Consider the following 17,102-nt stretch of genomic DNA (forward strand, 5'->3'; position numbering starts at 1 on the left):
GGATGCCCCATGTGTGGACGAACTCTTCAAATTCGAAACCGGCAAGCGGTTTCTCACGGACCGATATAGCTCCGCTCCACACCTTGACATTACGCGATACAATTCTAAGCCCTCCAGTGGCAGCAGGCTCTAAATATGTAGACAGAAGGATATCTAAAGTATATGTCGGAGGTACTTTCTGTGTGCCACCTACCCCCGAGAGTGGTATGCGGGAGATCTGTTGGTTAAGCCCCTGAGTGAACTGTAGTATATCTGATTTTACGTTGATGGCCGGCTTTTTGTTTTCATCAGTCTTTTGAGTGGTTTGATGCTGTCCGCTACGAATTCCTCTCCTGTGCCATCCTCTTAATATCAGAGCAACACTTGCAACCTACGTACACAATTATTTGTGAGATGTATTCCAATCTCTGGCTTCCTCTATACATTTTACTCTCTACAGCTCGCTCTAGTACTATGTAAGTTATTCCATGACGCCTTATTAGGTGTCCTGCCATTATGTCCCTTCTTTATGTCAGTGTTTCTCATATATTGATCTGCTCTGAGTAGAACCTCCTTATTCCTTACGTTATCAGTCCACCTAATTTTCAAGATTCTTCTGTAGCACTACATCTCAAATGCTTCAATCCTCTTTTGTTCCGGCTTTCCCAGTCTATGTTTCACAGCCATATAATGCTGAGCTCCAAACGTACATTCTCATAATTTTCTTCCTTAAATTAAGATCTTGTTCGATACAAGCAGACTTCTCTTGGCCAGCAATACCCTTTTTTCCAGTGCTAGTCTGCTTTTTACTTCTTCCCTGCTCTGTCCGTTTGGGTTATTTTGCTGCCTAGGTGGCAGAATTCGTTAACTTCATCCACTTCGTGACCGTCAATGCTGATGTTAATTTCTCACTGCTCTCATTTTTGCTTCTTTTCAATACTTTCATCTTACTTTGATTTACTCGTAATCCATATTCTGCAATCGCTAGAGTGTTCATTCGATTCAGCAGATCCTGTAATTCTCCTTTACTTTCACTGAAGATAATAATGTCATCAGCAAATCTTATCGTAGATATCCTTTCACTTTGAATTTCAATTCCACTCTTGAACCTATGTTTCTCTTCGATTATTGTTTCTTCGATGTATACATTGAACACAATGTCTTATACCCTTCTTAATTCGAGCACTTGGTTTTTGGTCTTCCACTATCATTATTCCCTCTAGGCTCTCTACCTATATCTTACCCCTATTTCACTCAGAATTTAGAATACCTCGCACCATTTGACATTGTCGAACGCTTTTCCTAGTCGATAAATCCTATGAAAGCGTCTTGATTTTTCTTTGGTCTTGCTTCCATTATGAGCCGCAACGTCAGAACTGCCTCTCTGGTGCCTTTACCTTTATCAGTCTGTAGCTGTTCCTGATTTCGGAATCTCTGTCCGAACATGATGTTGTCTAATTGAAATCATCTCGTGTCTCCCAGCCTTTTCCAAGTATAGTTCTACCTCTTGTGATTCCTGACCAGAGTAATCGCTGTTAGTACCTGTAGTTTATTTCAGAACTCAATTAGTCTTGTTCCTCGCTCATTCATAGTACGATACCCATATTCATCCGTAACCCTTTCCTGTACTCCTTCCCCTACAACCGCATTCCAGGCCCCCATGACTATTAGATTTTAATCTCCCTTTACGTATAGTGAATTACTATCCTTACAAAGTTATAATTGCTGTATGAAGAAGGCGTTAACAGTAAACTGTGAAATCGGTTGGAGCACACTACATGGAGGACATGCTGCTTGACATGTGGAAGCGTAAACTTCCGCAACCGATATAATCTTCAGTAAATGTCTTACGAGAGTGTGGTCAAGTTGATTTTTCTAACTTGATCAAAGCGAATGTCTGAATGGTTGCTTACAAAGGATACAGCCAGTTTTCTTCGCCGACTTCGCCCGATCCGAGCTTGTGCTCCGGCGGTAATGACAATAATGTCCACGGAACGTTGAACAGCGTGGTCCCGTTCTCAGTTTTTATGAGGAATTATTCTGCCATCATTTAAAGATCTCTTCATAAGTGCCTCAACCCACCACTCTGGCGAACCTTGGTTTCTATAACAATATGATGAAGAGTTCACATATCCTGAGAAGTTTTACTGAAGTAGCGCCTGGTGGTGAGAATATTTTATGTGTGTCAGATTCTCTCATCGCATCTGTTTACTGTGGCGTTAACGAAAACCCATTACTACTTACAGATTTTTCATGAAAACCAACCTCTTTCGAATGCTGCTGAATTTGTGAAGCACACTCAGAAGCTCATCTTTGCCCTCGAGGTTACAGCTTGTAGCAGTTAGAAACGTTAGGGCTTTTGTTTCCATCATTACCTCGAGATTTTGGAAACAGCTGTTACTGGAATTTTGGCCTGCATAAGAAATTTGTACATGCGGCCTACCATTTTTGTCGGTCACTGTCTATTGTTCCGCTATTTCCTCCTTACTGTCTGCGGTAGTAATGTGTGAACACTAATGTCTAATGGAAATGGTGTTTGGTAAATTTCTTGCAGGCGAGTTGGTGCAATGAACACTTGACTCTTATTCGTGAAGACTGGGGTTAAGACTTCCGTTCGACCATCCAGATTTAGATTTTCTGTGATTTTCCTAACTTGATCAAAGCAAATGTCTGAATAGTTCCTTACAAAGGACACAGCCAGTTTTCTTCGCCAACTTTGCCCGATCCGAGCTTGTGCTCCGGCCGTAACGACAATAATGTCCACGGAACGTTGAACAGCGTGGTCCCTTTCTCTAAAATATGATCAGTAAGTGCCGTTGTACCGTCGTAACAGCCTGATGCAAATAGCTCTACAACACACGCTCTCTTGGCGCCTGACGCTATATTCACTAAGCACGTATCACCCGATGGGAAAAACGGAAACCGCAGGAACGAAACGGAACATTTCGATGATACTGAAGCATCATTCCGTAATATTATATGGAAAATAGCATTTCTATCACACTGGAACTTTAATGCTTTTATGTAAATGACGTAATTCACGTGGAAGACTTTTTAATCGCCTGGCACGTGAACGTGAAATACTATCTCTCCATTTGGGCACTTATGAGACATCTTATAATACAACAGTAGATGGAACGCAATCCGAGGTGTCACTGGTAATGAAAATTCGAATTTTACAACAAGAGTCCTTTGAATGAATCAATCAATCTATCAATCAGCAATCAAAATCTAAGAACCATACTCACGTTGGGCATGTACGTACGAACTGAGATCAATCAAGTTTCACAAATTATTGATCTACAGCACAGATTTTTCACGTTAGAAAAGTCAGGAATGTAGAAGACGATTTACTTTAAATGAGCCGCCTTTTTGTCTGGCGAGAATTCAGTAATCTTACGAAACACGGAAGAAAAAAAAGTTTTATAGCAGTGTTAGAAATATTCTTATTGTAAAGGAAACTGCTGGGTCGGTAACTGAATTAGAGGATATACACTCCTGGAAATTGAAATAAGAACACCGTGAATTCATTGTCCCAGGAAGGGGAAACTTTATTGACACATTCCTGGGGTCAGATTCATCACATGATCACACTGACAGAACCACAGGCACATAGACACAGGCAACAGAGCATGCACAATGTCGGCACTAGTACAGTGTATATCCACCTTTCGCAGCAATGCAGGCTGCTATTCTCCCATGGAGACGATCGTAGAGATGCTGGATGTAGTCCTGTGGAACGGCTTGCCATGCCATTTCCACCTGGCGCCTCAGTTGGACCAGCGTTCGTGCTGGACGTGCAGACCGCGTCAGACGACGCTTCATCCAGTCCCAAACATGCTCAATGGGGGACAGATCCGGAGATCTTGCTGGCCAGGGTAGTTGACTTACACCTTCTAGAGCACGTTGGGTGGCACGGGATACATGCGGACGTGCATTGTCCTGTTGGAACAGCAAGTTCCCTTGCCGGTCTAGGAATGGTAGAACGATGGGTTCGATGACGGTTTGGATGTACCGTGCACTATTCAGTGTCCCCTCGACGATCACCAGTGGTGTACGGCCAGTGTAGGAGATCGCTCCCCACACCATGATGCCGGGTGTTGGCCTTGTGTGCCTCGGTCGTATGCAGTCCTGATTGTGGCGCTCACCTGCACGGCGCCAAACACGCATACGACCATCATTGGCACCAAGGCAGAAGCGACTCTCATCGCTGAAGACGACACGTCTCCATTCGTCCCTCCATTCACGCCTGTCGCGACACCACTGGAGGCGGGCTGCACGATGTTGGGGCGTGAGCGGAAGACGGCCTAACGGTGTGCGGGACCGTAGCCCAGCTTCATGGAGACGGTTGCGAATGGTCCTCGCCGATACCCCAGGATCAACAGTGTCCCTAATTTGCTGGGAAGTGGCGGTGCGGTCCCCTACGGCACTGCGTAGGATCCTACGGTTTTGGCGTGCATCCGTGCGTCGCTGCGGTCCGGTCCCAGTTCGACGGGCACGTGCACCTTCCGCCGACCACTGGCGACAACATCGATGTACTGTGGAGACCTCACGCCCCACGTGTTGAGCAATTCGGCGGTACGTCCACCCGGCCTCCCGCATGCCCACTATATGCCCTCGCTCAAAGTCCGTCAACTGCACATACGGTTCACGTCCACGCTGTCGCGGCATGCTACCAGTGTTAAAGACTGCGATGGAGCTCCGTATGCCACGGCAAACTGGCTGACACTGACGGCGGCGGTGCACAAATGCTGCGCAGCTAGCGCCATTCGACGGCCAACACCGCGGTTCCTGGTGTGTCCGCTGTGCCGTGCGTGTGATCATTGCTTGTACAGCCCTCTCGCAGTGTCCGGAGCAAGTATGGTGGGTCTGACACACCGGTGTCAATGTGTTCTTTTTTCCATTTCCAGGAGTGTATAAACAACATGTGACTGAATATGAAGGAAGAAAAATATATTTGTCTGTATTCGAAAATAAGAATTTCAAACCCATAAATCAAAATATAATGCAGTCTGCAATGATTATTAATATTTTAGGTAGAAGATCGAGGGTATGAAGACTTCAAAATGTAACGACACTTGCTTTGTAAGTCGAAATGCAGCCAAAAGATCAAAATGATGCTTACCAGACGCGATAACTTACTGTTGTCGTTGGTGATGAAGCTGCCTTCCGACTGCAGATCGGTGAGCCCGACGTACACGTGTCCCGCCGCTGCGGCTATGAGTTTGATCATGGCCTCCGCCCGCCGCCACGTGTCCGGCACCGCCAGCGCGCCGCCGTCCGCCTCGCACACCTTCTGCGCCGAACTGTAGGCCACCTTGTCCTGCGTGTACAGCCTGACGGCAACGCAAATACAGCACATTTATGACAGCCTTAATTGATAACGTCTGTTAAAACTATTTCTGGTAAAACCCTAAACTGGGCGTTAGGATGAAATATTTGAAGCAATTAAAGTTACATAACGAAATACGTTCCAGGAAGTGTGAATAGAATGTGTATCAAAACCGTTTATTAATACAAGGAAAAAACTCAGACTGTTGCTGTGAATATAGGAACAGCTATACGGCAGAGGGATGATCAAAGGGAAAGATGATCCGCATCTCTCCGTTAGCAGGTTGGAGAGTATTACCATAGTCGTTAACTGGACGTACTCCCTACACCCAGACAGTATAACTATGACGACCACCTTTAGGCTAGTATTGCACCTTACGATAGACCGTTACCGTCCTGCCGGTCGGTGTGGTTCAAATGGTTCAAATGGTTCTGGGCACTATGGGACTTAACATCTATGGTCATCAGTCCCCTAGAACTTAGAACTACTTAAACCTAACTAACCTAACGACATCACACAACACCCAGTCATCACGAGGCAGATTAAATCCCTGACCCCGCCGCGAATCGAACCCGAGAACCCGGGCTCGGGAAGCGAGAACGCTACCGCACGACCACGAGCTGCGGACCCGGTCGGTATGGCCGTGCGGTTCTAGGCGCTACAGTCTGGAACCATGCGACCGCTACAGTCGCAGGTTCGAATCCTGCCTCGGGCATGGATGAGTGTGATGTCCTTAGGTTAGTTAGGTTTAGTTTTAAGTTCTAGGGGACTGATGACCTCAGAAGTTAAGTTCCACAGTGCTCAGAGCCATTTGAACCATTCGGTGCCGTCCCAATCAGAACTGCCAATGCTGTGGCCTACACAGTCACCCCGACCCTCGTCAGTGTATATTTCTGCAGTCTTTTTTTCAGCTGAGATGTTCGCCAATCCTAGACGTAACGTCATACATGAGAGGTGGAAACGCGTAACGCATCCAGGAAAATTGTTGTACATGATCGTTTTGGCGGTCCAGGTGTTGCGATGTGGAGAGGCATAATTTTCCATGTTGGTACTGACATCCAAATACTTGAACACGGTACACTTACCGTCCTATGTTATTCCACCACTGCACTCCCTCACCTTTTCAAAGGCGCATTCGGCCCTGACTTCACTTTTATTGGCGACAATGCACGAACATGTCGAACTGCGGTGGTAGCGGAGCTCTTACAAAGAGATGTTTTCCAGCGAATGGAATGGTATGCCCGTTTCCCCGACTTAAAACTTATCGAGCACGTGTGGAATGCATTCGAGTGACGTATGGTAGCACGTCCACATATACCAAAGACATCCATAAGTTGTCGATCGTACTGGTGGGAGATGGAACGCCCTACTACAAGAATTCCTTACCATCCTTGCGGAAAATATCGGAGCATGTGCAGAGCATGCACTGCCATCTATGGTAATCTCCCACCCTATAAGGAAGCATGTCCTGCATTTTGTAAGGTCCACAGGATCAACGTAAATTGCGGTAGCTTCAGTGAAACTATTGTCATTAAACAAAAGTGTCATTTGTTTTCGTCTCATCGCATATTTGCCTTCGGTAGTACACTACAGCAGTTCTTCCTAGGTGTGGTCCAAATTTTCCACACTACAAATGAGACGAGTCACTGCAGTAGGTTACAAATTGTATAACCTTTCCAAAAAATTGGAAGTTAAACAGAAGATACATCTTATCGTTTGTGGCAACTAACGTACAACGGTTTTAATATCATTTATCATAAAGAACAGATTATATTTGCACCTTATAAATTATAAATAGTACTTAATTATTAGATACTAAAGAAAAAGGGTTATTCTTAAGAGTACAGAAGGAATTTATTAAAAGTCTGCTTTGCATTTCCTTGTTTTGAGCAAAGAAAACTCGTTGATTATGATATTTAAGTCACGTTTAGCATCCGTGTATTTCAATCGACAACTTATCTAAATTGGACGGTGTTTCCACCCATACTTGACCTTAAGTAGTCTGTTATGACGATGAATTTGCTGAAACTGCGATGAAAAGAAGCTGCGGGACTGACACTGGCGAATATCGTTAAATCCATTTCGGTTTTTTGATAAGCCTCTCTTAAACTCATATGTGGAAAACAACTTCAATATACCAAAATGACAAGTCGTACCAGTCCTCTTCATCTTCTTTTTCACATGGAAACTGAAAGCAGCTATTTCAGTAACTACCTCCGCCGTATCAATATCTCTGCTGTATTTCGCACTAAAATCACTCCTCAATATAAGGTGCAGGGCTTTCATTCAAAGCATTTTCTGACTGGAAATGTACATAAGGAGGACTATACATGAAGCATTCAGCGAATTCTGAATAAAGTTCTATCAACTTGACAGAAAATTAACTTGCTCATATTGAGTTATAGGGGGCATCTGTAAATATTCAGCTTGAAGAAAGACGCGCTAGTAAAACCCTTATGACCGGTTTCCGTAAACAGAGTTACCATCATCTGATCTCAGTACAGGTTAATACATACTCTGAATTTGAGGTATACATGTACTCGTTATCTTAATTACCTGGACAGCTGCCGTTAGATGCATTTGCATGTCAAAGTCGAAACCAGTTCGTACAGTATCTTCAGTGCTGAAACCAGCATATAGGACCCTAGTGTGACTTACACTTGCGTAGTGCTCGATTTGTTTGGGATTCCCATCATGTAATGAAGGAAGTCATCGAAGAAATTCAGAGGCCTGCTGCTAGATTTGTTATCGCTAGGTTCAAAAATGGTTCAAATGGCTCTGAGCACTGTGGGACTTAACTTCTGAGCTCATCAGTCCCCTAGAACTTAAAACTAAACCTAACTAACCTAAGGACATCACACTCATCCATGCCCGAGGCAGGATTCGAACCTGCGACTGTAGCGGTCGCGTGGTTCCAGACTGTAGCGCCTACAACCGCACGGCCACACCGGCCGGCTATCGCTAGGATCGAAGCAAGTATTTGGGAGATGCTTCGTGAACTGAAACGGGAAATCCCTGGTAAGGAGACGACTCGCTTTTCGTGAGGCTTTATTGAGAAAGTTTAGAGAACTTGCATTTGAGGCATAATGCAGATCTATTCTACTGCCGCCATCACACATTTCGCCTAAAGACAGCGAAAATAAGATGAGAGAAATTAGGACTGGTACGGAAGCTCATAGCCAGTCGTTTGTTACCCGCTCTATTTGAAACTGGAACAGGATAGGAAAAAGCTAGTAGTGGTGTCCTCCAGCGTGCACCGTACGGTGGCTTGCGTGGTACGTGTGTAGATGTAGATGAGCAGGTTGTTCGGGAACTACCGAAATCTCAGAACAGGTGGAAGTCACTCATGTTTGGTTAGTCACCTCAAATGGATCAGTACCAGCTACGCTTCTCACCACCATTGCCTCTATGGCATCGCTCCGCTGTGTTGGACTGCTGAATTCGTCGTCTGTCCCGCATATACGGATGTGAGACTGTATCAGCAACGCTTGACTACAGGTAATGGCTCGAAAACATATCTTGTGGATGTCGCACTACTAAGACGTATGTAAAGTGTAACACAGAGAAGCTGCTCAAGTTATTATGAAGTGTCACTGATTTCGGCTTGTGATAAAAAAATCTAGACTTTCACGAGTCAGTGCCTTGTACTTAGTTTTTTTTCGTTGACTTTAGTTTTTGCCAGGATAGGAGGATGTGACGATATAACGTGTATTCATGTCTCATGGCCAGTAATTACTGTAACTGTTCAAATGGCTGTGAGCACTATGGGACTTAACAGCTGTGGTCATCAGTCCCCTAGAACTTAGAACTACTTAAACCTAACTAACTTAAGGACATCACACACATCCATGCCCGAGGCAGGATTCGAACCTGCTACCGTACCAGTCGCGCGGTTCCGGACTGCGCGCCTAGAACCGCTAGACCACCGCGGCCGGCTACTGTAACTGTAAAAGTGTTTCTATTGTATAATGATGTTGGTTACAGTATAATTTCCCTATGTTATATCTTGTTGTCTGAGCAACAAGATTTACATATAAGTATTCGTCTCAGTCTGTAATTGCATCTTACAAACTACTTTTCTTTCCGAGTTATCAGCCTTCTGACTGGTGTTACGCGGCCTGCCACAAATTTCTCTCCTGCGTCAGACTTTTTGCCTGAGAGTAGAAGTTGCGACCTGCGTCCTCATTTACTTGGTGAATGTATTCCAATCTCTCTCTGTCTCTGCAGTTTTTACCTCCAGCAGCTCCCTCTAGTACCTTGGCAGTTATTTATTGATACCTTAAGAGGTAGACCATCGTCCTGTCCCATGTCCTTGTCAGCGTTTTCCATATATTCCTTTCCTCGCCGATTCTGAGGAGAACCTCCTCATTTCTTACTTCATCAGTCCACCTCATTTTCAGTATTATTCTGCAGCACTACATCTCTAAAACTTCGAGTCTCTTTTGTTCCGGATTTCCTACAGTTCATGTCTCACTACCGTAAAATGCTGTGCTCCGAAAGTACATTCTCAGAATTTTTTCCCCCAAATTAACACTTATGTTTGATATTAGTTGACTTCTCTTGGCCAGGAATGCCCTTTTTGCCAGTGCTAGACAGGTTTTTATTTTATACTTTCACCGTCTGTTATGTGTTGTTATGTTGCCTAGGTAGCAGAATTCGACAACTTCGTCTACTTCGTGATCCCAAATTCTGATGTTTTCTTTCTATTCTCATTTCTGCTATTCCTCATTACTTTCGCCTTTCTTCGATTTACTGTTAATTTATATTCAGTACCCATTATAATATTCATTCTATTCAGCAGATCATGTAATTCCCCCTCTCTTTCACTCGGGATAGCTGTGTCATCACCAAATATCAATTATATCCTTTCACTACGAATTTTAAATAAACTTCTGGAACTTCTTTTATTTCCATCATTGCTTCTTCGATGTGTAGACTGAATAGGTGAGGCGAAAGACTTTATCCCTATATTATACTCTTTTTAATCTGAGCACTTCGTTCTTGGTCTTCCAGTTCTATTTTTCCCTCCTGTTTCTTATACATACTGTATATTACCCGTCTTTCCATGTAGCTTATCGCTATTTTTGACAGAATTTCGAACATCGTGCACCATTTTACATTGTCGAACGCTTTTTCTACGTCGACAAATCTTGTGAATGTTCCATTATCTACCGAAACTGTCTCTGTGGTGTTTTTATCTTTGCTAAAGCCAAAGAGATCTTCCTCGAAATATTATAATCGAATGAAAAAGTTCTTATACATTTATTTGATTAAAGAACATGAGAAAATCCTTTGAGCTATGAGTCATGAGATTCGGGTCACTATTCGTGTAGGTATATAGAGCTTACAATTATCTTCGTCGAGTCAAATTTAATTGAGGTGGAAAAACTAGACGATTGCACGATGCATCTGCAATGAGCGAACAGGATTCGAGCGAAAACAATGTGTTATGGATACCAACCTGCTCCACATTGGCAGGTTCCTTGCGAGTGATTTTTGCATCACACCTGATTCAGATGCTTCCAAGATGTACTTCTTGTCGAGATTGTTGGAGCCACGCGATTATAATTATTTTTATGAGTTTTCGCTAGAAAGAACATTGTTATTACCACTTTATCTCTTCCATGTATTGAAGGTATCCACGCACGTTTTAGTTGGACTTGTTGGTGGGTCGTGTAATAGTCGCATTTCCTCAAGTGTCAACAGGCCGTCTGGTATCTCATGTTCCTACATAGTATGTTCAGCAATGTAGTAAGTTGTCTGGATTGCCCAATTAGTCTCGCGAGACACCATTTTAATCTTGTCGTTCTGAATTTCTATACGTCTCTCAGGAAATTTAGTACACATGTCATAAAAATGACCAAGAGCAGATAGAGATTCGATACAAGCTTATTGTATTAGGAAGTACTCTCAAATGTTATTGTCTTGTAAGTGCTAGTTTGTATGTAACGTCTGATATCGTATAAGAACGAGGTAACTGATTATCGACGTGACTAGGAAATCGAGTTTCTTTAAATATACAAGTTGTTATTGCTGTTATCCGCTCGTATAAACTCTGATTAGAGCATTAAGATAGGTGATAATGACTGCATCAATGGATTTGCTTTAAACAGACGCAGCACTGAATTGTGGGACATGTGTAGACGGGCGGTCATTGTATGCACATAGATACTGAAAGAAAGCATGTAGGGAGACGTACTTGAAGTTGGACGTTAATACTCCTTTGCAAAGGTGTCCAATGATTCTGGTGTGGTGTGCATACACAAACTCCGAGTCTGAGATATTATTATCGCGAGTAGTTCAGAGTGAACGGCAGTTATTGGGAGGAATCTAAGTGGTCAGTCGCAGCTTGCAGTGGAGAGAACCCGCGCGACATGAGACGTCGCAGCCTGCCGTGATCGTGTTAGTAGCGTCGGAGGAGACTTTGGTATTAATTGAGGATTTTCTTTTTTTGGTAATTTGCCTTCGTTGTTGTTGGTTGATTGCGCGCTGGAGGGATTTTGTCACATCTGTGTATGCGTTCATTGGGAGTAATATTCGTATCTTCGTTGTGGCCGGAAACGTGTTTATTGAGTATAGACATTGTGTAATAATTAAAAGTCGGTGTAAAGTTTGTCAGTGTTTAAATAAATACATATTGCAAAAATAGTTTTTATTGGTTTCTTTCATTTTTTTACCGTTTAAGGCTAGTTGACCAAACCCCTCCTGATCATTCAATTTCTTTACATATAAAAATATGGCAGTAGTTATTGTAATTATTATGACCATGTATTATATCCTGCCTAATAACGCTGTATTGCTTTTGAAATATTTTAGCATGATGACGCAGTTGCAGCGGCAAGACAAGATAAGTTGTCTGTTGCATACAGGAGCGTCGCAGAACAGTTGTTTATCACATACTTGAGAAAAGATTGTTTTAGGATTTGTAGGAAGAGAAATTAATTTCTGTTTTTTTTTCTGTTGCAAGCTAGAATTCTAATTCTGTCAGAGATCCAACGACACGTATTTCCGCACGTCTTTCAACAGAACTAATAATAAATTTAAAAAATAATTACAAACTCGTTTCATACTTGAGGAAGGCCGAGGCGCCGTCCACGTATCGGTAGCCGGCGGGCAGGGGGCCGGCCTGCGGCCGCTCGCAGAGGAAGGGCGCCGGCACCTCGCACTTGAGCCCGTCCAGCCGGCCGTCGTCCGTCATCACGACGCACGTGTCGTCGTCGCTGCCGTGGCCCGGCTCCCCGTACCGCCACTCCTGGTACGTCGCTATTTGTCCTGCAACAAGCACAACTGTGACCGGACACCTGTCCATGTTTCAAACTGTTCGCCAAATACGAGGGCTATTCCATACCCCACTCTTTCCTACATAACGTCCTTTCAATGCGACGGCCTTACGCCGTCATACCGGTAGGACCTGTGTGCCCGCATGGCGCTACACTACCGGTCGACGTCAGAGCCAACGTATAGCTGCATGAATAACCTCCACATCACGCACATACTGCTTCCAATAGAGTGCTTCCTTCATTGGGCCGAACAGATGGAAGTAGGAACGTGCGAGATCCTGGGTGTACCGTTGGGGACCCAGAAAAGTCCAATGAAGTTTTGTGAGCTCCATCAGATGCGCAGACTTCTGAGAGGCCTTACTTTCTCATGCAGAAGGAGAAGTTCGTTTGCATATTTGTGGCGACGAGCACGCTGAAATTACGCAGTTAAGAGGTGATCGTTGCACCATGAGGGAGCGCATGGAACAGAATAACACCTTCATAGTCCCAGAAGACCGTCACCATTACTTTACCGGGTCAGGGTACGATCTGTAACTACCTCTTCGGAGGATGTATGGTGGACTGCGGTTCAAAGTGATGAATCCATGATTCATTGCCTGTGACGATGATCGACAAAAACCTGACACGATCAGCCTCGTAACGTGCAAGCAGTTCCTTTTTCTTTATGGTCCAGTCCTGCAGCGAGGTGTTTGATTGTGATCGAATGAGATTATAGCGCGTTGCAACTCCGCAGAAGTCACAGCTGTGTGCGCCCGGCCAGCAAGCGAGAAATCGGACGCGTTTGCGCGACTCTAGCTGCGATGATGACATGCGCCTAGCCCAACGCCTCACCGTGCTCTTGTTCGCTGGCAGATCTCCGTAGACACTCTGAAAGCGCCTACGAATATCTGCGATTTTATGGTTTTCCACCAAAATAAGCTCAATGACAGCTCTCTGCTTGGAAGGCACCTACGTTACAGATGACGTTTTGAAGGCTGCGTGTAGCGCCATCACATATGAGATCTTCATGAAACTGTAGGGGCTGAAGTGGGGTTATTCCATTATGTCCTACTTCAAATTCCACATTTTTTCAAACGAAAGTGATCGAGAAAAATCTCTTGCACTATATATTACACGCTCCTCGTAGACAGAGGAGAGAATCATTTTCCGTGTCCCCTGGAAAGAGCGGAATCAAATGTTCACAAAAAAGGGCAGTAGATCAATCTCTCACAATTGGTGCAGAATGCTAGAATATATTATAAGCTCCAACACAATGAAAAACAAGCTTCTATCAAAATCTCAGCTCTTTTCAGCTTGTTTGCTTTATCTTGAAACAGTAGACTTCTGAAAGGCTTTCTACGGCGTGCCGCATCACTGACTACTAATTGAGACACGGTCATACGTAATGTCTTTGTAAATATGTGATTTGTCTAGTGGAGTTATGCTGGACAGTGAATGTTCCAGAGAAAGAAAAGTAACATTGTTTTTGTATAGAGACCCGGTTCTAGGATATCATCAGCAACATTTAGGCCACACGGAAGAAATCTTGGAAAAATTACGAGGTAGTTCTCGCGAAACCGTGTACGGCAGATTCAGAGAACTTGTGTTGGTACTGGGAGCCGACTGCGCCACCGCTATGCTCTCACCTACCTACATCTCGCACAGGGATCACGAAATAAATATACAAGAATTGAACCCCTGGATGCATGAGTGGCTAGTCTCACTAAAACGTATGCGAGACGTCTGTAAGACCCCCACCTTGAAGCAAGCTCTAAATGTTACTATCAAAAGAAATATTATCAAAATTTTAAGGAGTTGGTGACACATAATGTGTGACAGAAGATATTTTTATGTTTATTTTAGTGTAATATGAAATACAATATTATAAGATTAAGCTTGTCCATTACGGATATTTTAGAACTCGTGACTCTTAATCGAATGTAAATACATAAAACTGAACCGAGTTACTTTTTCGAATGGTTATTTATTATTCCACGAACCGGTTTTCGAACCCTTTTAGGTTCATCTTCAGATGGTTTTATGGAAGTTACATAACTATTTCCATCATAATGCTAGTGATGTAAGTTCCAGAAAACCATCCGAAGATGAACATCAAAAAGGTTCGAAAACCGGTAACATTACTATTTCTGGCATAATGCTAGTGATATAACTTCCAGGAAATCATATGAAGATGAACCTAAAAAGGTTCGAAAACCGATTCATGGAATAATAAATAACTATTCAAAAAGTTAATGGTTACAGTTTTATGTATTTACATACAATATTATAAGTTGTGTTATATTTCCCTGAATAGGACAACTTTCAGTTCTACTGATCCTCACCAAAAGATAAACTCTTTAAAAATAATGCCTCTCACAGATAATTTCAATACGTTCTTTGCAAATATTTGTTGTGCAGTCAATAAAATTCTTCAGGACTGTCGAGCACGTTGTCAGTATATAAAACTGTCCGACGCTTACGTTTGTTGTGCGTTTGCAGATTAGTTTATCACTTTTGTGTCTAATCATTGTGGGCACATGAAGCATCTTCGTGTTGGTGATCTTCCTTTTCCGAAAGCTTCTTCTGTTGAGGAATAACTTTTATTCTTGATTCTCATCTCGACTAAAGAAAAAATTTCGTCTTATCCCATCTGCCTTCCACGTAATTGGGATGTTGCTGTGAAAATAACCACAAGAAATTTATAGCTACTTCACCCACGACGTTTGTCTATAAATCAAAGTATCATATTCTTGACTGTCCCTTTCATATGTATTTTCGTGCCTTCCGCTGAAGAGAATTAGATTATGCAGAAATGCAGAGCACTTAGCAATATCACACGCTTGTTCGTTTATGATGGTGATTATAAAACGTCTCTGGACGTGGAAAACTTCATTTACAATAGAATTTTCTATTTGTGTTGTTACACCACCTCTTATTGGACCAGGTAGAATTTTCATGATATTGTATGTTCAGGACGGTCAGGACCGAACAGGCCAGGTTGGGATGTCCCTTCGTTCTGAAGCAAAATTTGGGTTAAACCACAATGAAAATTTATTCATATTGGGTATACGGTGTCACCAGGAGGACTCCGTCAGTTCAGAGATGTTGAAACGGGGGGGGGGGGGGGGGTGACAGCAAGCCATCAGTCAGACAAGGGTAGGCGCGTGTGTTCGGTCAGGACGAGATACGATATCTGTTACGACATGAGAGAATGACCTACTTGAGCTACTGTTGGCAAACGTGGTGCAGTCAGCCCTTGTGAGGCAAACTGAGGAGCTACTTGATTGAGAAGTAGCAGCTCCGGTCTCGTAAACTGACATACGGCCGGGAGAGCGGTGTGCTGACAACAAGCCCCTACGCATCCGCATCCAGTGACGCCTGTGGGCTGAGGATGACACGGCGGTCGGTCGGTACCTTCACGGCCTGTTCGGGCGGAGTTTAGTAGTTTAGTTTTATAATTCCTTCTGAAATAACTGCCCTGCAACAGGCTCGTTTGTGGCAGTGATTTGCAATATTGAGTTCCATCATGACCGATAATGAAATCGACAATTCTGTATCATCTAACTCTTCTTTGTTGCTTTCCTTGGTACGTTAGAACATTTACGTTCCTTATTCTGGCTACCATCAGCTTCTGAAACACTTCTGTCTCTACGATCAAAGAATGCTTCATCTTCAAACCATTCAGTAACAGTTGATCCAAAACTTCAAGAACTTGTGCTGTCTTCAAATAATATTCTTTTATCTCTTACGGGTAGTACGATATCCATGTTGTTAGTAACAAATAAAGGTAAGTTACATACTTATTCCATTTATGAAACGAAACTGATGTCATCTGAAAGTGTTTCGGAATTGAAAAATTCACTTACATTCAAACGAGTACTCGGTTATAGATTTTACAGTACTTTGAGCTGTCAATAAAGAGCATATCTGTGTCAAACTGTTAATTGTTATCTAGCTACTCTTATTGCAACATTAGATAAAAGATAACTATTGGAAATATGGCTGATTCGCTAAGAGGTCTAAGCTCTGCCATGCGTTAGACGTATAGGATTACAAAATTCATAATATAGAATAGTTAATATGCCTCGGAAAGAATAATGTCTTCTCCCGAAGAGTATCAATTGTATTTCTAAGGGTTACACAGGGCTTCAACCGCGATAAAGTTATGTTAATGCAAGTTATTGAGAAAATGAAAGGTTTTCGGGTCTAAAAGACCCCTGTTATGGATCCAAGGTTTAATAGGAAAGTAAATCGACATTATTGGTACAATATACCGAGCACCATGTAGTGTACAGTGACTTGCAGAGTGTATATGTAAAAGCAGACGCGTAGCTGATGTTTCTTATGAGTTCTCTCTCTGTATCCGAACCTACCTAACCCTTTCTATAGTCGAACCACTCGACCTAGACAGTAGTTTCAACTGAATACATCCTATGTGCACTCACTTTTTTTGCATGTCTTCTAATTTTCACGCAGTCTACTTCTGAATCCCGCAGCCGCTTAAGAAAAACCCTGTAGTTGTATTTCCACAG

At 43.1% G+C, this 17,102-nt stretch overlaps 1 protein-coding gene across 1 annotated transcript in view; it reads right to left on the reverse strand.

Annotated features, from left to right (window-relative positions):
• Positions 1-17,102, reverse strand: part of LOC126456378 (macrophage mannose receptor 1-like) — a 61,668-nt gene that overhangs the window by 5,188 nt on the left and 39,378 nt on the right. The window contains exons 5-6 of the mRNA XM_050092131.1: positions 12,382-12,583; positions 5,122-5,315 (exon numbers count right to left, since the gene is read on the reverse strand). Coding sequence (XP_049948088.1) covers positions 5,122-5,315; positions 12,382-12,583 — 396 coding nt within the window. The remainder of the gene's footprint in view (positions 1-5,121; positions 5,316-12,381; positions 12,584-17,102) is intronic.

This window comes from Schistocerca serialis, chromosome 2, assembly GCF_023864345.2.
Source record: "Schistocerca serialis cubense isolate TAMUIC-IGC-003099 chromosome 2, iqSchSeri2.2, whole genome shotgun sequence".
NCBI lineage: Eukaryota > Metazoa > Arthropoda > Insecta > Orthoptera > Acrididae > Schistocerca > Schistocerca serialis.